General features: G+C 52.3%; 1 protein-coding gene across 1 annotated transcript in view; it reads left to right on the top strand.

Annotated features, from left to right (window-relative positions):
• Positions 1-23,724, top strand: part of SCTR (secretin receptor) — a 51,228-nt gene that overhangs the window by 15,228 nt on the left and 12,276 nt on the right. The window contains 5 exon segments of the mRNA XM_040979158.1: positions 2,983-3,090; positions 6,031-6,134; positions 10,418-10,515; positions 11,765-11,897; positions 13,740-13,890. Coding sequence (XP_040835092.1) covers positions 2,983-3,090; positions 6,031-6,134; positions 10,418-10,515; positions 11,765-11,897; positions 13,740-13,890 — 594 coding nt within the window.

The raw sequence follows: 23,724 nt of genomic DNA, 5'->3' as shown, positions 1-23,724 counted from the left end.
ACTCCCCCGCTGCCATCCTCTGCCAGCACCAGACCCGGTGCCGTGCGGATGCTGCCTGACCTGACCCAGCCCCAGGAATGCTCTCAGACGTGTTGGCATCCTCCGCCTGTGTCTGGCCGGCTGGGCATGCACTGGAGCCCTTGCCAATGCCCTGTGACCTAGCCAGCCTCAGCCAGCCCCAAATCCCTGTGTCCCCAAGTGAGGTCAGAAGTCCTTGCTACTTCAAGGAGGGGAGGCTCAGCATATGAACAATCATGAGTTAAGAGGACAAAGGGCGGCCTTGGCCTCCTGGGACCCCACCCTGGCCCTCTAGACCCTCAGACCCCCGTTTCCTTCTCCACCTGCCAGGTCTTCTGTGTTGTGATCCCTCCTAGCCCTGTCCATGCCTTCCTTGCCTGCTGGTCACCTCTCCGGACACCCACCAGCTGGGTTGGGGTCTGTGTCATCCACAGGTGGTCAGCCCAGAAAGCCACGTCCCTTCCCTCTCCTCCAATCACAGGTCCAGGTCGGCCAAGTTCCCCATCACAAATCACCCCAATAAGGCCTTTGTCCTCATTGACGCCAAACCAAGATCTGGTCAGCACGGGCCTGGACCGGAGAAGCCTACGGGAAGTCCAGTGCAAACCTGTGCCCAGAATGGGCTGTGCTGGGGGCAGTGGCAGCTGGGGTCTCCAGCCTTAATCCCACCATCTGATCACCAGTCACAGGGTGTGCTGAGGTCTTCAGCTCTGCCGGGCCTGCCGTGGAGGGTCCGGAGAGGAACCCTGGTCTATAGACAGGAGGGCTGTGTGGGCTGGAGGGGCCTCAGCCTTTCTAGGGTGTTCTTAAGATGTAGATTCCGGGACAGGAAGTTAAGTGTCCATTTCTAGAGTCCTGGTGCTCAGCTTCCAATCCTGCTCCCTGCTAATGCGCCTGGGAAAGCAGAGGATGGCCGGAGTGCCTTATAGGAGACCCAGATGGAGAGTTCCAGACTCCTGGTATCGGCTTGGCCCAGCCCCCGCCACGGTGGCTGTTTGAGGAGTGAACCAGTGGATGAAAGAATCCTCTCTCCATCATGCAAGCCCAGTGTGTGTGTATCACTCCACTTTTCAAATAAAAAATGTATGTATCTTTCTTTCTCTCTCTTTTTTTAAGATGCAGATTCCTGGTCTTGCCTTTGAGGGCCTGAATGGGATCCGAGTGTAGGATGTTCCTGGGTAGTTCTGATGTCCACTGACAGTCAAGGCCTTGGCAACAGGATAGGTGGCCCTGGAGGCTTCACTTGGATGGGAGGAGACAAAGGGGACATTTGTGCTTTCAGCCTGGCCCCATGAGGGCCAGAAAATAGGCTCTCTTTAAAGAAAGTGGGGGGTGTCCTCCCCCACTGCATAGGTCCCCAGGAGCCACTGCAGGCAATTGGTCGCCTGGGTTTTTTGTGAAAGGGATCAACTCTGGGAGGGCCCGGGGTGGTTAGGAGAAAGCATAGCTCTTAAAGATGGCAGTTGTCACAAGTCTGGCCAAATAAGGAATGAGTGTGGGCATTCAGCTGCTGGGTCCCTGTTGCCCCCGCGGGAGACCCAGTGGAGCTCGGGGCTCCCAGGTTGAGCTGGCTCAGTCTTGACTAGTGTGAGCATGGAGGAGTGAACAAGAGAATGGAAGATCTCTTTCTTTCTCTGTGTATGTGCATATCTCCTGCCTTTCAAATAAAATAAACAGATAATGCCATTTTAAAAGTAAAAACAAAAAAAAAGCATAAAATATCCACCCCAACATTCTCTTTACTTGGTGAGGGCACAAGGAAGATGGTCAATTTACAGAAAGGCTCAAGGTATTGTACCTGCATGGGGAAGCACATTGGCCAACAGGTGCACAGCTGGCTGGATACAAGTGGACAGGAGGGAAACCGACTGTGTCTCCTCTGGACAAAGCGCTCCTCTGCCTTTGCACAAAAAAACCGTCTGCACTGCTGTCAGTCCTGTTGAAAAGTCGCTCAAATACGTTGAAAGGCCACCAACGCGAAAGGCTCAGACAAGCCAGGAAACTTGCGCTGTGCTGCAGCAGCGCCCCCAGCAGGCCTTCTGGTTTATGGCAAAACCTCTCCCTGACCAGAGACGGGATTTGGGAATCTGGCTCTGAGCTTCCCAGCAGCCACATGGAAAAGATCAGCACCCAGAGCTTCACTCACAGGGACGGGCTCAGTTCCCTGCTGTGTGGGGCTTGGGTTGTAGCTTCCGGCAGGGACCTCGTAGTGGAAACACTGTGAGGTTAAAGGCGGCGTCCTGGACACAGTGGTGCCAGTGTGTAGTGGTGGTGGTATAGCAGCTCCCGTAGGTAGAAGCGGGGTCTGTATGCTGGCAGGCTCAACATCACGTGGGAACCTTGTTAGAAATGCACACTCCCAGGCCAGCCCCAGCGCTTGCCAACACTCCATGTTTAACAAGTCCCGTGGCGCCTCCCACAGGAGGTGTGTAGCTTAGGGGTGCTGGGCTTTGCCCTCCACTAAGTGAGCATGGCTGGGAAAGCCTGAACATGAGCTCGTGTCTGCCCCCATGGCACTCCCACCCCAATCCAGAGTCCCTGGACTCAGGGCCTGGGGAGGCGAGTGTTTAAAGCTATCCAGGGGAGTTTCAACTGCTGCCAGGAGAGAGCCCCCCCACACACCCCGCCTGCCACCGTTGAGCTGTTTAATACAACTGAGGCCAACAGGTGCACCAGCTTCTGCTTCAGAGAGCCATGCCTGAGCTCTCGCTTGGCTCCCTGCACTCTGTTTCTTCAACACAGAGCACATACCGTGGGCATGGCCAAGTCCAAGGGTACAAATGCACATGTGCCGCCTCAGCTGCCATGGGCGGCTGATCGTTAGGAGCCAGCACTAATGGGGACTTTATGATGGACCGGTGGGCCGGGGCGTGTGATGGTGGTGGTGGGGATGACAGGGTGGTAACATAGGCTGCGAGCAGAGGTGCAGCCCTCCCTGCCTAACGCTGCGGCTCTTCCCTGCAGGCTGCCAGGGGCTGTGGGACAACGTGAGCTGCTGGCCGTCCTCTGCCCCGGGGAGGACAGTAGAGGTGGCCTGCCCCAGATTCCTGCAGATGCTCTCCAGCAGAAACGGTAACCGCTACTCCCACCTTCCATGGGCCTGGCCGGGGGGAACCTTCTCTGGATACCCACGGGCAGGGTGGTGGAGGAACATAGGGAGGAAGCCTTGGGGGAGGGGGAGGATCTCTTAGAGGAAACCGCAGGGTTGAGGGTCTCCTTGACGAACCTGCTGGAGTTCAAAGTCATCACAGCCACCACTGTTCTGGATCAGTCGTCTTTTCTCCAGGACCGAGAAAGAGGGACCCCAACGGAGACAAAGAGGTGTGGCAGTTTGCCTTCAACTTCACAGCCAGCCGGGGAGGAGGCACTAAGAACTCAGTCCAGGCCCTCTGACCTCAGGCCACAGCCGGGGAAGGGCGACCCGGGGTCAGGCGCGATGCTGGCTCAGGCCCACTGGCCCCTGCCCTAGGTGAAAGCCTGCCCCGGCCTGGCCCTGCTGTCCCTGCTTCCTTGTGGCAATGAGACACTTCATGGGATCAAAGAACAGGTGACTTAACCTCAGAAACCCTCCTGTCCCTCAAAGCCAGGGAAGAGAGGAAGACCATGAAGGTGGAGACTGACAGAGTGGGGAGAGGAGTGTGGGCCCTTCTCAGCACAGTTCTCTAGGGCACGTGGATGTATACATGCAAATGCCCACGTGCACATATATGCACAATTGCACACATGTGCATATGTGTGCATCAAGCATGCCCACGCACACACGTGTACGCAGATGTGGGCACACCTATACACAATGGTCACCTATACACACTTGAACAGGGTGCACACCTGTGCACTCACACATGCAAACACCTGCCCCCTGAGCTCCCAGTTCTACTCAGCCACGCTGCACACCCCGCAGTGCAGGAATGTGGCAATCGTGGTGAGGACCAGTTAGATTTCATTTCTCTGGAGGTCTGTGCGCTTAAAGCCCAGACCAGGCATCTTCTTCCCATGGGAGCACCCACATGCCAGCAACCCCCATCTGTGGCTTCCGTTTCTAGTGAAGGGAAAGGGCGGACAGGGCTCCTTCCCGCATTCCCTCCAGGAAAACTCAGACTTAAGATAAGGGATGCAAAGGGTCCTGTCATTTCTTTTCCCTGTTAAGTGCTTGAACCCCTGCCTTCCTCATCAGCGAGAAGACCGCTGTCCCCCTTCTGGAGGCACGCCCCACCCTTGAATTGCCCCCGGTTGAGCGGTTGAGCGGGGATCCGTGGTTAATTCCAGAAGTCCAGAAGCCACGATGCTGAAACAGCCTCTGTTGAAGTTTCAGTCCATAGCCACACGGTGTCGCTGTGGGGTTGTAGGGCTGCTGCCCCTCACTGCCCCTTGGTGGTGTGTCTGTCCCACAGGGTTCCAGCACAGGTGCCCCAATTCCAGGACAAGGCTTTGGGGGTGATGGGGAGCTACTGTTGGGCTCCTGGGCCCTCTGGTGGCTTCTGAGTGCCCTTAACTTGCTTTGCTGTTCCTTCAAGCTAATCGTGGGCCACTCTGACACATCTGCCTGCCTAATTCCCTAGATTTCGTTCCAGAAAACAACTGCTTCTTACCCCGACTCCAAGCCCCACCTACTGCTACTTCTGTCTGGGAATGTGGAAAGGAGAAGGTGGTGGTCCTGTAGGACCCCCAGGATGTGAGAGGGCTGGTCACAGCCTGGATGAGCCCCATGAGCTGCTTACCCATACACTGGGCTTGCTATTCCCAGGAAGCAAGGAGATGGGATTCAGGCAGCTCTGTCACCCACAGGGGGCACCGAGTTTGCAGCTCTGGCCTGGCTGGCTCCAGATCCCTGCTGCAGCCTTCCAGAGCCTCCAAGGACCCTGAGGACACAGGGTCCTGCCCAGACCCACAGGGAGAGGGCCAAGCAGGAGGGCACCCGGTATCCTGGCTGCTGCCAGCAGAGCCTATGTGTTTCTATAGCTCAGCAGGGCTTGTTCTACCCTAAGCCCTGACCACCAGTGGCCCAAGGTATTCATGGCAGAAGCAGGCCAAGGCCCAGCTGGGTCTGTTCCGGAGGCCCCGGACAGGGCTACCTCCCACCCCAGCCAAACCATTCCAGCAGGAGTTAGGGAACTCAATCTCGGCCACCCTAGGAACCAAGGACAGGATGTGGCTGGGTCACACAACCCAAGGAGGGCAGCTCCTCCCAGTGCCAGAAAAGGCCTGTGCTGGTGGTCTTTAAGCACCTGCTGTGGAGGCCCTCCCCTCCTCTGTGGACCCTTAATCCACTCAGTCGGCTAGCCAGTGTGAGATGGTTGGGTCCTGGACCAGTGAGGGATGGGTGGTCCTGAGCCAGTGTGAGATGGTGGGTCCTAGGCCAGTGTGAGATGGTGGGTCCTGGGCCAGTGTGAGATGGGTGGTCCTGGGCCAGTGTGAGATGGGTGGTCCTGAGCCAGTGTGAGATGGGTGGTCCTGGGCCAGTGTGAGATGGGTGGTCCTGGGCCAGTGTGAGATGGTGGGTCCTGGGCCAGTGTGAGATGGGTGGTCCTGGGCCAGTGTGAGATGGGTGGTCCTGGGCCAGTGTGAGATGGGTGGTCCTGGGCTGTGAGATGGGTGGTCCTGGGCTAGTGTGAGATGGTGGGTCCTGGGCCAGTGAGGGAGGGGTGAGTCCTGGGCCAGTGAGGAAGGGGTGGGGTTGTGAAAGCATCTGCCCCTCACACAGTCATATGCAGAAGGGCACAGGGCAGTGACCAAGGCCAAAACAAGGCTACTGTTTCCCAACTGTGGTTTCATCCATGTGGCTGTAGGACCAATAAATCTCCATCATTTTCATGTGGTGCTCTGCCTAGAAGGTTCCATTTCAGGATCCCTCTGTGGGTTTTACAATATCCAGGCTGGGAAATCTGCCTGGCACCTAGGGGCAAGCGGTTGGATGTGGCTTAGTGTCCCTCCATACAGTGTAGAGACATCACATCTGCATGTCACCCCAGTGCCGGGCCCCACCACTCACTGTAGGACAACTTGGCCCCACAGGTTCCCTGTTCCGAAACTGCACCCCGGATGGCTGGTCGGACACCTTCCCCAGGCCGGACCTGGCCTGTGGGGTAAGCGTGAATGACTCTTCCAATGAGAGACGGGTAAGCCTGCCACTCTATCCCCAAGCACCCGGGAGTGGGGAGTCCTGAGAGGATATGGTGGAGCTGGTCTGGGCGGGGACAAGGCCCTGGGGGGCTGCGCTCTGCCCACCCTCCCCAGCTCACTTGAAGTCCTTTCCATCAGCTTTATCAACTTCACAAGACAATGTTGGTCCACAAGATGCTCGGTGTTGGATCCAGCTCTGTGATCCACATGGTGACCCCACATGCAGAGTCAGCTCGTCAGAGAGGGTCCCAGCCTTGACCTTGGTGGGGCTGGGGAGGGCTTAGTTATTCTTGGCCTCAGTTTCTTCATCTGGGAAATGAGGCTAATAATCGTTTGGGCCCCCTAGACTTGTCAAGAGAACTACATGGATTAACAGCAGGACATACTGAGATGGTGTCTGGCCATAGTAAGTGCTCGATAAACACCCTATTCTTAATGGTGTATCCTGGCTCTGAGACACAGGGAGTGGGTGCTCTCCCACCTGTGAGCTGTGGACAGAACTTTTTCTTCCCCCCGAGGGTGCCCATCTACTGGTTGATCTCACAAATGTTTGCAACAGCCAAGACGGGGCCAGGCTGAACCCAGACACCTCAAACTCAACCCAGGTCTTCCTGTGGGTGGCAGGGATCCCAGTCCTTGAGCCGTCAGCTGTTGCCTCTTGGGGCGTGCACTAGCAGGAAGCTAAGGTTGGGAAGAGAGCTGGCACTCTTAACTGTTGCTGCATACACTCGCCCCACGGCAAGGGTTAGGTCAAGCTCATGTTCCTAATATATACTGTTAAGTGGCGTATCCCCCAGCTTCCACCCATACCTGTAGCCGAGCTCCCTAGAGAAGGGAGGGTTGACAAGCTTGCGTGTCCTTGGAAGACAGGATGGGCTGTGTGAGAGAGCCATAGAGCGAGCAGGGGAGGCAAAATTAGGGGAGGAAGGATGTGATTGGACCGCGAGCCACGCCTCCTTTAAGACTTTCTCTGACTCCTTTTTCCATGATCATTCTGTCTGGCTCACTGTGGAGGAGGGCAGACGGGGAGCAATGTGAAGGATGCACCTGCTTCCTTCCCAAGACTGGTCATCCAGGTGGAGGACAGACATGAAGTTGAACCTTGCACGCGCTGGTTAGTGTCCTGGCTGCTCCACTTCCCATCCAGCTGCCTGCTTGTGGCCTGAGAAAGCAGCAGAGGATGGTTCAAGGCCTTGGGACCCTGTACCTGAGTGGGACACCTAAAAGAAGTTTGGCTCCCATCATTGTGGCCATTTGGAGAGTGAACCAGCAGATGGAAGATCTTTCTGTAGATCTGCCTTTCCAATAAAAATAAATTATAAAAAAGACATGAGCCTCTCACCTTTGAGTGCCTCCAGGTGATCAGTAAAGGGGCTGCACAAGGATTGCTAAGAGGGTATGTGGGGTCATGGGCTGTTCCTTCTGCAGGTAGCCATTGCTCCTCTCATGGACACATACAACAGCAGGAGACAATTGTGCATCATGTCTGGGCAATCCATAAACTCAAGAAGGAACATTCTCTCAAGAGTGGCGGGACAGCAGCTCAAAAAGGGTGCTCTGGGCTGCATGTAATTGAAGCTTCCAAATGGCTGAAAAAGCAAATGTTGGCTCAGCACTGGGAAAGCAGAGAACAGGCAGCAGGATTTTTGGGCAAAGCCACCCTGCACCATTGCCCAGGACCTGGTTGTGTCCGTGTCCCTTGCTCCTGTCCTGGGGGCTCCTTCCTAAGGCGAGAGGGACCACCTGGCTTCCTGGGACTCTTTCTAAGAGTAAGGAAGCTTCCCGCCCCCGCCCTCAGACCCGAGAAGTGTCCCAAAAGGGTGTTGGTTCATGTCCAGACTGCTTCACTTCCCTTCCATATCCCTGCTAGTGGCCTGGGAAAGCAGCAGAGGAAGGCTCAAGTGATTGAGCCTATGCACCCACATGGGAGACCTGGAAGAAGCTCCTGGCTCCTGGCTTTGGACTGACGCAGCTCTGGCCATTGAGGTCACTAGGGAAGCGAAACCATGGATGAAAGATCTCTCTCTCTCTCTCTCTCTCTCTCTCTTTTCTTCTGTGATTCTGCCTTTCTAATAAAAATAAAACAAATCTTAAGAAGAAAAAAATGCTGAAAAAAGCAGTGAGTATTCACAAATCCGTAGTCCAAAATTAACGTCAACTAGCAGGCGCCCTATCTCCTTACAGGGTGTTGTTTAGGAAAGCAGTGGATGAAGGATCTCTCTCTCTCCTTCTCACTCCGTAACTCCATCTTTCAAAGAAAGAAATTTTTAAGAAAAATAATTAATAAGGAATAAAGACAAGAAGTCTGTATGTGTTCAGCTCAGGCGCGGTTCTCTGCACTCACAGTCGGTTGAGTTGCACTGCGGAGAGCCGTACCTTGGAATGAATTCCTGGAGTAAAAGTCAGGACAAAAGAAATGCATGTGTCACAGGTTCGCGACACATGTGTCCTCATTACCAACCACAAAGATTGAAACAATTTTCACTTCTACTATATCCTTACCTAAATGGCATGTTATTACTGTCCAGCATGTTGATTTGGCTGGTTAAAAAATAAAAGGTCTAGTGCTAATGTTATCATCCTCATGTCCTGGGTTCTTTTAAAGAACCAAATCCAAATCCATAAGCAAGGCTTTGAACTGTACATGTCATGTTTTAGCTTTTCCCCATTATCCTGGGACAACTTAATTGCTTACAAAGGTGAGACAATAGGGGTAGGCGTAACAGCTAAAAATGCTACGGAGGACATCCCTGTATCACAGTGCCAGGTTCAAGTCTTGGCTCCAGGTCTCATTCCAGCCTTGCTAGACAGCAAGGGATGGCCCAAGTACTTGGGTCCCTGCCAATCATGTGGAAGACCTGGGTTGAGTTCCTGGCTTCTGGCTTCAGTTTGTTTCAGTAAGGTCTGTTACAGGCATTTGGGGAATAAACCAGCAGATGCAAGATCGATGCTGGCCTCTGTCTGTCTGCCTGCCTTTCAAATAAATAAATAAACAAGAAGTATTGAAAAGGCAGTGAGCACTTGGTCCTTAAATGTAACCAAGTCAAAACTGGAGTTCAGGGCCTGGTATGGTAGCCTAGTGGTTAAAGTCCTCGGCTTGCACACACCAGGATCCCATCTGGGCGTCAGTTCATTTCCCGGTGGTCCTGGTTCCCATCCAGCTCCCTGCTATGGCCTGGGAAAGCAATAGAGGATTGTCCAAAGCTCTGGGACTCTGCACTCGTGTGGGAGACCTGGAAGAAGCTTCTGGCTTCAGATCTGCTCAGCTCGAGGCATTGTGGCCACTGGGGAATAAATCAATGGATGGAACAACCGTTCTCTCTCTCCTCTGTCTATCTGACTTTCCAGTAAAAATAAATATATCTTAAAAGAAAAAAAAAAAAGATTGGAGTCCAGCCATCAAAACCACTTAAGCAGATCACTCAGAGCATGCTCCACACTGGGGACCCTGGGTTGATACCAGGTTCCCCATCCCCAGGTACTGGGGCAGTTGGAAGGCTGAGTGCGGCTTCTCCGCTTGTCTCCCTGCTCTCCCCCAAATACAGGAGGAAAAAACCGAAATTTTGGAAACAGCGGTCTTACCCACTTTCCCCTAACCCTCAGTCCTTCCTACCCTGGTCAACTATGTAAATGCTGTCAATTAATAATAATAATAATAATAATAATAATAATAATAATAAATACTGGAGTTCAGAGAGGCCATGGCTGTGTTCAGGAGGGGGAGGTTTAAAGTAGCATCAGAGGGCCCGGTGCGGTGGCGCAGTGGTTAAGGTCCTTGCCTTGCACGCCCGGGATCCCATATGGGTGCCGGTTCTAATCCCGGCGGCTCCTCTTCCCATCCAGCTCCCCGCTTGTGGCCTGGGAAAGCAGTCGAGGACGGCCCAAAGCTTTGGGACCCTGCACCCATGTGGGAGACCCGGAAGAGGCTCCTGGCTTCGGATCTTCATAGCATTGACCGTTGCGCTCACTTGGGGAGTGAATCATGGGACAGAAGATCTTCCTCTGTATATCCGTTTTTCCAATAAAAAATAAAATAAATCTTAAAAAAAAATTTAAAAAAAAAGTAGCATCGGAGGAGCCCCCATGAGGCTGTCCAAAGCCACACTGCCACCATGTTCTGAGTCTGTGAACTGGTGTCCTCGAGGGAGGAACAGAACAGCAGTCAGGGTTGGGCAGTGGGGAGGGAGGTCCAAGTTGCCTGAAGCGGGGACATGGAGTCTGAGGACAGAGCCTGACCGTCTGGTGGGCAGGTGGGGTTGACATGTGTCTCTTTCTCCAGCACGCCTACCTGCTGAAGTTGAAGGTCATGTACACCGTGGGCTACAGCTCCTCCCTGGTGATGCTCCTGATCGCCCTGGCTATCCTCTGTGCTTTCCGGTGAGAACTTGCTGTTGGCTCTCTGTCCCCTACCCTCCCCAAACATGGGGACAGAGAGGGGCAGGTCTGAACATATAGCTTGTTACCTCTCAACGCAAAGCTTACATTTATTCACAGCTAAGCATCGCTGAGAACTTGCAGCATGATGCCTGGTGAGGGTAGCCAGCTGGGGATGGAGAACTATGATTGGCCAGGACTATCAGAAGGGTGAAGAGACAGAGCTATTCCCACCCAGAGCTGGTACAGGTCATCCATTAGAAAGGCTGGTGCTGGAAGAAGTAGGTGAGGAAGCAAGGGCTTGGGGAGGTGGAAATGTTTTCACTGTCCAGCAGCAGGTGGTCTTTGTGCATGGGGTCCGTAATCACACATATGGACTACTGACTGATAGTCAATAGCTGAAGCTTACTAACAGCAAAAGACTTTTTAAAAACACTGAAGATCATGTAAGCATAAGGAAGGAGGATCTGCAGCAGGATATGGTCTACGTGCTAACGTGCAAGGGGAGTCCATTCATAGACGATGTGTTCTCCTAGCAGGCTACTAATGATAAACAGCATAGAGGGGAAGAAGCACCTGTCTTTGATCCGCTGTCAAAGCTTGAGGATTAGGAATCCTGTGCCCATGCTCTCCCATTCCACCTGTCCCAGGACCTTTGCCCTAAATTCCTGGAGCTTTCTCACAGGTTCACAGCTGGTTACAGCTTCACACCTACGAGGTTCCCCATTGTCCTCTCCTAATCAATTGTCTCCCTACAAGGGAGTTCCTAAGCCCATGTTTTCCAGCTGCTTCAGAGCTTCTGCCCTGAATTCTCCGAGTTTTCTCACAAGATTAGGTTGGTTACAGTTTTACATCAGTGAGGTTTCCCATCCACATTTCTGTCTCCCGCAGAAGTGTTCCAGGTTGCAGAGCTCCTGGGTGGCAGGTGGGGGCTGCTTTGTCTCTACGGCCTGTGTTTTCTGAGCATCTCATCCCTCCCATTCTGGTTCCTCCCCGCCACCCCCCACCCCCAATTCTGGGAGCTGAAGGTGGGGATAGGGGAGGACAGAATAGCTACTGTCCCAATAAACCCAGTGTCTTGATTTAATTACCACGTAAGACAGAGCAGACTGGAACTTGTTAACAGCAAGGTGGGGGTGTCCACATCCATGGCCTTGGCTTCTTTGCCCAGCATGCTGAGGTGGGGTGGACCTGTCCAAATCCCAGCCCCTCCAGGCTCTGACCCCAATGGGCCTACTTCCTCTCCCTGCAGGAGGCTGCACTGCACCCGTAACTACATTCACATGCACCTGTTCGTGTCCTTCATCCTGCGTGCCCTGTCTAACTTCATCAAGGATGCTGTGCTCTTCTCCTCCGATGATGTCATGTACTGCGATGCCCACAGGGTAACACCCTTTCACGAGTGGGTGGGGGGAGGCTGAGGGTGAAGCCAGGTCAGGTTGTTTGACCTCAGAGAGAGAGGAGTGTCCCAGCTATCCTATCCACCCTCTCCAAGTCCCTGCTGAAGCTGCAGCTAATGCTTGTCAGGGTGGGGGGCCAGAGGGTTAGGCTGTGCCAGGAGGTGCAACACGTGTGCTTAAAAGGGTACACATGAGCACAGTTCTGCAGGAAGCCTGCTCAATTCCCAGTGTCTAGGAGTGGGCAAGGCAATGCCTCCCCCTGCCAGTGCCTGGTTGGAGACAGTGGTCCAAGTATGAAGAGGGCTGGGGTCGATAGGCAATGGTGAGCAGGTGTCAGGATGTTTACGGTGAGACCACAGTACTTTGTTTACTGGAACCCCCGTTGTCCCCCTTTTGTCATTCTTGCTGTGTCACTTAGGAGTCTCTCCCTTCCTGCAGGTCACAGAGCAATGTCCTCCAGTTACTTACACTGACAGGGTCAGGACAGGGGGCAGAGCTGAGTCCCACCTGAGCAGTTTATAGGTGACAAAGACGCCCCTGGGTGAAGACAAGCCTGTTTCCTCTTTCTGCTCTTGAGTCTAGGTTTTTAACTTTGAACTTGAAACTTCATGGTTACAATGTAGCCACTGCAATCCCCATGGGTCTCATGCCTTGGTTCCAAGCAAGAGGTAAAGGGAATCAAAGGTTAAACCTTACCTCCCCACTCTATTTTGGAGGCTTTGCAAATGCCTCCCGCCAGGGACATCTGGCCGTAATTCACTGGCTAGAGCTATGCAGGGTGAGCACACCTAACCATCTAACCATAAAGGAGGAAGGAAGTGAAATTGTATATTATTATTATTGTTATTATTATTATAGTCTGTTGTAGCAGAGGCCACATGGCAGAAATACTGGAAATTGAGATTGGGTCAGCTGGTCTGCTTGCCTCTTTGTTCATGGTGTGTGTGTATGTATGTATGTATGTACATATGTGTGTGTTTTGTGTATGTGTATTGTCTGTATATGTATGTGTGATGTGTGTGTGATATGTATGGATGTATAGGATGTGTATGGGTATGTGAATCCCTCCAGTAGGATCCAGACTCCTTCAGGAGCTTTCTGGGATGACCCCAGAACATCAGACAGGAAGTTGGCATCAAAAATTGTGAACTTAAATTCTGGTGCCAGCCCATCACTGAGCAGCAGTGGATATGTCCAGCAATGACCAGCAGGATGCACCAGGGCTCAGAGTCCCTGGAAAGGCCACAGGGCAGGACCCACTGTTGGCCGCAGCACCAAGTGCTCCTCCTCCCTTGCAGCCATCCCATGGCCATCCCAGACTGTCCTCTCCCCAGGGACAGTTCATCCTGAGGACAGCTTTGGGTCTCTCTAGGGAGACCCAGCTTTGGCGCAGGTGCAAGAGTCAGACTGATGGAGCTGCCTCCTCCAGGGATCCCTGGCTAAAGCCCAGCATGATGGCCTCCCTGCCAGGGGATTGCAGAAATCCCTCCTCTCTCTCTCTCAGCCTCTGATCTCTTGTAAGAAGAGTGAGGTGTTTGAGTAGGGACCAGCAGTTGCACAGTTGAAAGAGCATCTCTCCCATGGGGCATGGCAACCACTTCCGGACCTGGAACTTCATCCTCACTCCTGCCATGATTCCTTGGTCATCTTGACTGAGCCACTGCACCTGTAGCTTTGCACTCTTAGAGAATAGTGTGGTCCAAAGTGATGGCCTTGAACCCTGAGGATTGCTATATGGCCTGACTCCTGCCACCTCTGGCATGCGATGGCTTCCTCTGTTGCTAACCATGGAGCCTGGGCTCACCTGCATCTCCCTTCTCTCTCCAGGTAGGCTGTAAGCTCGTCATGATCTTCTTCCAGTACTGCATCATGGCCAATTATGCCTGGCTGCTAGTGGAAGGCCTCTATCTCCACACTCTCCTCGTCGTCTCCTTCTCAGAAAGAAAGTGCCTCCAAGGATTTGTGGTCCTGGGATGGGGTACGTTTTTCTACAGTGGTAGGAGAGCTCTTGGTGTTGGGCTGGGAAAGGAACCTTGTGAGCAAGGCAGAAGGTTTGGCTTCCAGTTCTGGCTCTGCACCTAACTGACTGGTATCATCTTGGATACCTGTTGTCTAACCCTCTGGGTTCAGTTTATCTACCTGTCAAGTGTGAAAGAATAGCTAAAATGTGTCCCTAATTTCAGAGTTTCCAAAGGCTTTTACAATGTGACACCATCCAATACCATTCGGTCATCTTCCTAGAGCCCATTCTTGTGTCCTCTTTCTAGCTTCCTTTCTCCAACCTGTTCAGATGCTCTTGACTACTGGTTATTAGGAAATCTGGCTTTCAACACTAAGGAAATTTCCTAGGCCTTTTGTGACATCACTGAGTTTCAGGGCTTGTACTTCCCATGTAATTAAGTCCCAGCAGCTTCTAGAATGCAAGCTTCCTTGCTACTAGCTCTGGCAATGGAAAGAGACCACGTCCCAGTGTTCTCAGCAAATGTTCTGAGGCTTAGTGTTCAGATTACGCAAACCTCATACATTCTTGAACCAATCACAGAGGCCTGTAAGAACAGAGTATACTACCCTAGCCACATAGCTTCCCCATGGACATTTAGGATCTAAGTTCTAGAAAGGAGGAGCATGGTAACAAGATAACCAAGTACAATCCTGTGATCTTTCTCCCTTATTTCTTTTCTGCACGGTGAAGATGACAACAGCTCCCATTTCCAAAGCACTTGCTTTGTGCCAGAGAAGAGGTGTAACACCTTACAGCTCTTGTTTTATCATCACAATCACCTCCACAGGCTCCTCAGAGACCTCGGCTCAGAGATGTGACATCACTACTCAGTTCACACTGTAGACAAGACCAGGATTTAATCCAAAGCCCTCAGCTCTCATTTTGCCATTTACAAACACCCATCCACTCATCCACTCAACCTTCTATCAATCCAACCATCTGTCCTTCTATCCAATCATCCATCTGTTCAATCAGTCACTTACCTATCCCTCTATCCATCATCTGTCCACTCATCCATCTACATATCCATCCTTCTTTCCACCCATCTACCCATCCACTCACCCACCCATCCAGCTATCCTTTTATTCATCCAACCATCCATCCATCCATCCATCCATCCATCCATCCATCCATCCATCCATCCATCCATTCATCCACCCATTGCTTATTTGAGCCTATGACTGACTCACAGCCTTACAGAAATGACTATCAGCTTCATTTGATTTCTCCCTCGTGCCTTTAATTAAGCATTATCCCTGCCAGGCATGCCTACCACTGCCTTTTCTGCTTGTCTGAATCCTTGTGTACATGGGCTCTGCCTGCCGTGGGACCAGCAGGGAAGCTGCTGGAGCTGGGAGAACACACTGAGCTCTCTTGCTTCTGAACTTTTACAGCCTAATTAGCCTATGACCCTCTGCCAGCAGGGTTTCCTAGGACTGTGCCCAGGTCTGCCTAGGCTGGCAGTCCCAGCAGGTCTGACCAGGTCCTTGCTTTATGCATGACCACTAAATAAGCATTCAATTTGGAGCCAACTCATTGAGCTCTGAATTTCATATTTATCAGGAATTAGCTTTATGAGCTTGGACAGTTTCTCATCCATGGTATCAAGATAATAATTTGTTCAATTTTTTTGAACACTTCTTTTGTTCAGGAATTACAAAAGCATTGAGATTATCTCCCAATAAATGCAAAATACAAAAATAACCATAACAATAGTAATAATGATGGCCAGCTCCATCTCTCAAGGGCTGTGTAGCTTAGGAGAAGACAAAATATCATGGTGACATTTGTCTGTCACAGATCAATAAGAGGTTTAACTAAAATAGTGAGAACCTTTCCACCTCAAATATGTATTGATCTTTTATGAGGTCCCTTTAGAAACTATGGGAAAATGGAATTTTAAGGCAAGCTTATTTTGATGCAAGGAAGTTTGAAATCCATGCATGGCTTTTTTCTAGTGTGTGCTTCCCAGGAAATGTATGAAAGACATCCCACATGCATGGACTTTCATTTTTGGCATCCAGACAAACTTAGGTTTTAATTCCATTTAGCATGCACTTTCTGAAGTGTCCTCTTAAGATAGATCAGAACTTGTGTTGTGGGAGCTGGGGATTGAGCATAGAAGGCAGCAGCTGGCTCCTGCTCCCCTGGCCTGCATCTCTGCAGGACCTGAAGGAGGCTGGGAAGACCCAGTGCCGCCCCCACCCCAGGTCTGTGTGTTGCCTTTCTCATGCAGAAGCTACATTCTTTCCCAGCTCGCACAAGATTCCCCAGAGACAGGTGCCTACCTGTACACATGCAAAATTTTGCAAAGCAAAATTGCTTTTACTCTAATCCCATGATTGAGCATGTTATGGGAACTCAAATTTACTGCCCCATCCTACCACCCCACTTCTGAAAGTAGAATTTTGAATCTTGTTTCTTTTCCAGGAACACATAAGCAGGCTTTGTATTATTTCAAACCTTCTACAAGCCTTTGCTTTGCAGCTTTGAATGTATTTGTATTTTATTTTAAAGGCAGAATCAAAGAGAGAGCCACTGGTGGCTGCTGGCTGGCATTGGCATTCCTTGGCTAGGGATGCCTTCCTCCTGTTTCTGCCAGCATCTTTACATGGACTTGACCCTCTCGTCTCCTCTGAGTGTCTCTGATAGATGACCTGCTGATGAAGCTGGCCGTCATGTTGATGTACGGGGCATCCTCATTCTGTGTGATCACATTGTAGCTCATGCAATGTAATGTATAAAGATCCCGTTTCCAGACAAGACCCCCTTCCGAGGGCAGGGTTGACATGAATTTGGGGAAACGCTGTTCCACCCAGTATGTCAGCTGCTGTTCCGCCTAGAGCTCTCTGCCCTCCTGCCTGATGAGGGCTGGCAGTTCTCCAGACCCACGCAGCCCCCTTGATCTGTCAATTGCTTTCCCCTCCTTCCACAAGTCACGTTGCCTTCACTTCCTGTCGCTCTCTCTGTGGTTCACACTCTAATTGCTTTAGAGCACATCCTTTGGTTTCTGTCCCACAAATGGTACATGGAAACGACATGCTTTGCATGATATGGCTGAGAATACCTTCGCTGCACTTCTATATCCAGTCATCATTTTGCTGGACATAGGATCCCAGGTTGATAAGCCATCCCCCCTTTTTAAAAGCTGTGTGTTTGAGTATTTGGTGTTATGAAAAACACCATGCCATTTTGCTTCCCAATTCTTTAATTTTAAGATTAATTTTTAATCTCTCTGTCTCTCTGTCTCTCTCTCTCTCTCTCTAGTGTAGGATTTTCTGTTTTTGAACTGCCCCAGGGAGGTGCTCTGAGGCAGGTCTTTTTTCACCATTTGGCAGGAATGTTCTGGCCCTTTCAGAGGGACACGCATACCCTTCATTTTTGGAAGTGAATTTTCTCACACTGTATATTTGATCATATCTTTCCACCTGGTCCTTACTTCCTTTTTTTAATCAGCTAGTGTATGTCTTGGAATCAAACTCTCATCTAATTCCTTTCTTCTTTTCTGGTTTCTTTGTCCTGCTTTTTGAGAGATTCTAAGTCTTTATTTCCCAGACCATCTGTTGAATTATTATTAATACATGTATTTATTTGAAAGGGAGAGAGAGAGAGAGAGAGAGAAAAGAGAGCTCTTCCATCCGCTGGTTCGTTTTCCAGATGCTGTCAATAGTCCGAGTGCTAAGCCATACCAAAACTAGGATCCCAGAACTCCATCCAAGTCTGCAGGACTTGAGCCGTTACCTCCTGTCTCCCAGAATGTGCATTGGCAGAAAACTGGATTGCAAGTGGAGCAGCTGGAACTGGAACCAGATATTCCAGTGTGGAATGCAGCTTGCCCCAAGGGGAAGCCTAAATGCTATGCCACAATACCTGCTTTTATCCATTAAACTTTAAAAAAAAAAAAGTGTTTTTTTTTTTAATTTATTTTCACTTTATTTGAAGGACAGAGAAAGATCATCCATGTTCTGGCTCACTCCCCAGATACCAGCAACAGCCAGGCTGGGCCAGGCTGAAACCAAGAGCCTACAAGACAACCTACATGGGTAGCAGAGACCCAACTATTTGAGTTGTTACCTTCTGCCTCTTGGGGTGCACATGAGCACCCTGGAATAGTGAGAGGAGCCGGGACTCAAACCCAGGCACTTCAACATGGACATCAGGGGTGCACATGAGCACCCTGGAATAGTGAGAGGAGCCAGGACTCAAACCCAGGCACTTCAACATGGACATCAGGGGTGCACATGAGCACCCTGGAATAGTGAGAGGAGCCAGGACTCAAACCCAGGCACTTCAACATGGACATCAGGGGTGCACATGAGCACCCTGGAATAGTGAGAGGAGCCAGGACTCAAACCCAGGCACTTCAACATGGACATCAGGGGTGCACATGAGCACCCTGGAATAGTGAGAGGAGCCAGGACTCAAACCCAGGCACTTCAACATGGACATCAGGGGTGCACATGAGCACCCTGGAATAGTGAGAGGAGCCAGGACTCAAACCCAGGCACTTCAACATGGACATCAGGGGTGCACATGAGCACCCTGGAATAGTGAGAGGAGCCAGGACTCAAACCCAGGCACTTCAACATGGACATCAGGGGTGCACATGAGCACCCTGGAATAGTGAGAGGAGCCAGGACTCAAACCCAGGCACTTCAACATGGACATCAGGGGTGCACATGAGCACCCTGGAATAGTGAGAGGAGCCGGGACTCAAACCCAGGCACTTCAACATGGACATCAGGGGTGCACATGAGCACCCTGGAATAGTGAGAGGAGCCGGGACTCAAACCCAGGCACTTCAACATGGACATCAGGGGTGCACATGAGCACCCTGGAATAGTGAGAGGAGCCGGGACTCAAACCCAGGCACTTCAACATGGACATCAGGGGTGCACATGAGCACCCTGAAATAGTGAGAGGAGCCAGGACTCAAACCCAGGCACTTCAACATGGACATCAGGGGTGCACATGAGCACCCTGGAATAGTGAGAGGAGCCAGGACTCAAACCCAGGCACTTCAACATGGACATCAGGGGTGCACATGAGCACCCTGGAATAGTGAGAGGAGCCAGGACTCAAACCCAGGCACTTCAACATGGACATCAGGGGTGCACATGAGCACCCTGGAATAGTGAGAGGAGCCAGGACTCAAACCCAGGCACTTCAACATGGACATCAGGGGTGCACATGAGCACCCTGGAATAGTGAGAGGAGCCAGGACTCAAACCCAGGCACTTCAACATGGACATCAGGGGTGCACATGAGCACCCTGGAATAGTGAGAGGAGCCAGGACTCAAACCCAGGCACTTCAACATGGACATCAGGGGTGCACATGAGCACCCTGGAATAGTGAGAGGAGCCAGGACTCAAACCCAGGCACTTCAACATGGACATCAGGGGTGCACATGAGCACCCTGGAATAGTGAGAGGAGCCGGGACTCAAACCCAGGCACTTCAACATGGACATCAGGGGTGCACATGAGCACCCTGGAATAGTGAGAGGAGCCGGGACTCAAACCCAGGCACTTCAACATGGACATCAGGGGTGCACATGAGCACCCTGGAATAGTGAGAGGAGCCAGGACTCAAACCCAGGCACTTCAACATGGACATCAGGGGTGCACATGAGCACCCTGGAATAGTGAGAGGAGCCAGGACTCAAACCCAGGCACTTCAACATGGACATCAGGGGTGCACATGAGCACCCTGGAATAGTGAGAGGAGCCGGGACTCAAACCCAGGCACTTCAACATGGACATCAGGGGTGCACATGAGCACCCTGGAATAGTGAGAGGAGCCGGGACTCAAACCCAGGCACTTCAACATGGACATCAGGGGTGCACATGAGCACCCTGGAATAGTGAGAGGAGCCGGGACTCAAACCCAGGCACTTCAACATGGACATCAGGGGTGCACATGAGCACCCTGGAATAGTGAGAGGAGCCAGGACTCAAACCCAGGCACTTCAACATGGACATCAGGGGTGCACATGAGCACCCTGGAATAGTGAGAGGAGCCAGGACTCAAACCCAGGCACTTCAACATGGACATCAGGGGTGCACATGAGCACCCTGGAATAGTGAGAGGAGCCAGGACTCAAACCCAGGCACTTCAACATGGACATCAGGGGTGCACATGAGCACCCTGGAATAGTGAGAGGAGCCAGGACTCAAACCCAGGCACTTCAACATGGACATCAGGGGTGCACATGAGCACCCTGGAATAGTGAGAGGAGCCAGGACTCAAACCCAGGCACTTCAACATGGACATCAGGGGTGCACATGAGCACCCTGGAATAGTGAGAGGAGCCAGGACTCAAACCCAGGCACTTCAACATGGACATCAGGGGTGCACATGAGCACCCTGGAATAGTGAGAGGAGCCGGGACTCAAACCCAGGCACTTCAACATGGACATCAGGGGTGCACATGAGCACCCTGGAATAGTGAGAGGAGCCGGGACTCAAACCCAGGCACTTCAACATGGACATCAGGGGTGCACATGAGCACCCTGGAATAGTGAGAGGAGCCGGGACTCAAACCCAGGCACTTCAACATGGACATCAGGGGTGCACATGAGCACCCTGGAATAGTGAGAGGAGCCAGGACTCAAACCCAGGCACTTCAACATGGACATCAGGGGTGCACATGAGCACCCTGGAATAGTGAGAGGAGCCAGGACTCAAACCCAGGCACTTCAACATGGACATCAGGGGTGCACATGAGCACCCTGGAATAGTGAGAGGAGCCAGGACTCAAACCCAGGCACTTCAACATGGACATCAGGGGTGCACATGAGCACCCTGGAATAGTGAGAGGAGCCAGGACTCAAACCCAGGCACTTCAACATGGACATCAGGGGTGCACATGAGCACCCTGGAATAGTGAGAGGAGCCGGGACTCAAACCCAGGCACTTCAACATGGACATCAGGGGTGCACATGAGCACCCTGGAATAGTGAGAGGAGCCAGGACTCAAACCCAGGCACTTCAACATGGACATCAGGGGTGCACATGAGCACCCTGGAATAGTGAGAGGAGCCAGGACTCAAACCCAGGCACTTCAACATGGACATCAGGGGTGCACATGAGCACCCTGGAATAGTGAGAGGAGCCAGGACTCAAACCCAGGCACTTCAACATGGACATCAGGGGTGCACATGAGCACCCTGGAATAGTGAGAGGAGCCAGGACTCAAACCCAGGCACTTCAACATGGACATCAGGGGTGCACATGAGCACCCTGGAATAGTGAGAGGAGCCAGGACTCAAACCCAGGCACTTCAACATGGACATCAGGGGTGCACATGAGCACCCTGGAATAGTGAGAGGAGCCGGGACTCAAACCCAGGCACTTCAACATGGACATCAGGGGTGCACATGAGCACCCTGGAATAGTGAGAGGAGCCGGGACTCAAACCCAGGCACTTCAACATGGACATCAGGGGTGCACATGAGCACCCTGGAATAGTGAGAGGAGCCGGGACTCAAACCCAGGCACTTCAACATGGACATCAGGGGTGCACATGAGCACCCTGGAATAGTGAGAGGAGCCGGGACTCAAACCCAGGCACTTCAACATGGACATCAGGGGTGCACATGAGCACCCTGGAATAGTGAGAGGAGCCAGGACTCAAACCCAGGCACTTCAACATGGACATCAGGGGTGCACATGAGCACCCTGGAATAGTGAGAGGAGCCAGGACTCAAACCCAGGCACTTCAACATGGACATCAGGGGTGCACATGAGCACCCTGGAATAGTGAGAGGAGCCAGGACTCAAACCCAGGCACTTCAACATGGACATCAGGGGTGCACATGAGCACCCTGGAATAGTGAGAGGAGCCAGGACTCAAACCCAGGCACTTCAACATGGACATCAGGGGTGCACATGAGCACCCTGGAATAGTGAGAGGAGCCAGGACTCAAACCCAGGCACTTCAACATGGACATCAGGGGTGCACATGAGCACCCTGGAATAGTGAGAGGAGCCAGGACTCAAACCCAGGCACTTCAACATGGACATCAGGGGTGCACATGAGCACCCTGGAATAGTGAGAGGAGCCAGGACTCAAACCCAGGCACTTCAACATGGACATCAGGGGTGCACATGAGCACCCTGGAATAGTGAGAGGAGCCAGGACTCAAACCCAGGCACTTCAACATGGACATCAGGGGTGCACATGAGCACCCTGGAATAGTGAGAGGAGCCAGGACTCAAACCCAGGCACTTCAACATGGACATCAGGGGTGCACATGAGCACCCTGGAATAGTGAGAGGAGCCGGGACTCAAACCCAGGCACTTCAACATGGACATCAGGGGTGCACATGAGCACCCTGGAATAGTGAGAGGAGCCGGGACTCAAACCCAGGCACTTCAACATGGACATCAGGGGTGCACATGAGCACCCTGGAATAGTGAGAGGAGCCAGGACTCAAACCCAGGCACTTCAACATGGACATCAGGGGTGCACATGAGCACCCTGGAATAGTGAGAGGAGCCAGGACTCAAACCCAGGCACTTCAACATGGACATCAGGGGTGCACATGAGCACCCTGGAATAGTGAGAGGAGCCAGGACTCAAACCCAGGCACTTCAACATGGACATCAGGGGTGCACATGAGCACCCTGGAATAGTGAGAGGAGCCAGGACTCAAACCCAGGCACTTCAACATGGACATCAGGGGTGCACATGAGCACCCTGGAATAGTGAGAGGAGCCAGGACTCAAACCCAGGCACTTCAACATGGACATCAGGGGTGCACATGAGCACCCTGGAATAGTGAGAGGAGCCAGGACTCAAACCCAGGCACTTCAACATGGACATCAGGGGTGCACATGAGCACCCTGGAATAGTGAGAGGAGCCGGGACTCAAACCCAGGCACTTCAACATGGACATCAGGGGTGCACATGAGCACCCTGGAATAGTGAGAGGAGCCGGGACTCAAACCCAGGCACTTCAACATGGACATCAGGGGTGCACATGAGCACCCTGGAATAGTGAGAGGAGCCGGGACTCAAACCCAGGCACTTCAACATGGACATCAGGGGTGCACATGAGCACCCTGGAATAGTGAGAGGAGCCGGGACTCAAACCCAGGCACTTCAACATGGACATCAGGGGTGCACATGAGCACCCTGGAATAGTGAGAGGAGCCAGGACTCAAACCCAGGCACTTCAACATGGACATCAGGGGTGCACATGAGCACCCTGGAATAGTGAGAGGAGCCGGGACTCAAACCCAGGCACTTCAACATGGACATCAGGGGTGCACATGAGCACCCTGGAATAGTGAGAGGAGCCGGGACTCAAACCCAGGCACTTCAACATGGACATCAGGGGTGCACATGAGCACCCTGGAATAGTGAGAGGAGCCGGGACTCAAACCCAGGCACTTCAACATGGACATCAGGGGTGCACATGAGCACCCTGGAATAGTGAGAGGAGCCAGGACTCAAACCCAGGCACTTCAACATGGGCATCAGGGGTGCACATGAGCACCCTGGAATAGTGAGAGGAGCCGGGACTCAAACCCAGGCACTTCAACATGGACATCAGGGGTGCACATGAGCACCCTGGAATAGTGAGAGGAGCCAGGACTCAAACCCAGGCACTTCAACATGGACATCAGGGGTGCACATGAGCACCCTGGAATAGTGAGAGGAGCCGGGACTCAAACCCAGGCACTTCAACATGGACATCAGGGGTGCACATGAGCACCCTGGAATAGTGAGAGGAGCCGGGACTCAAACCCAGGCACTTCAACATGGACATCAGGGGTGCACATGAGCACCCTGGAATAGTGA

Source organism: Ochotona curzoniae, unplaced genomic scaffold (genome assembly GCF_017591425.1).
Source record: "Ochotona curzoniae isolate NIBS_2020 unplaced genomic scaffold, NIBS_Ocur_1.0 contig_3037, whole genome shotgun sequence".
NCBI lineage: Eukaryota > Metazoa > Chordata > Mammalia > Lagomorpha > Ochotonidae > Ochotona > Ochotona curzoniae.
Note: the sequence above shows the minus strand (reverse complement) of the source record. Positions and strands in the feature narration are given on the sequence as shown.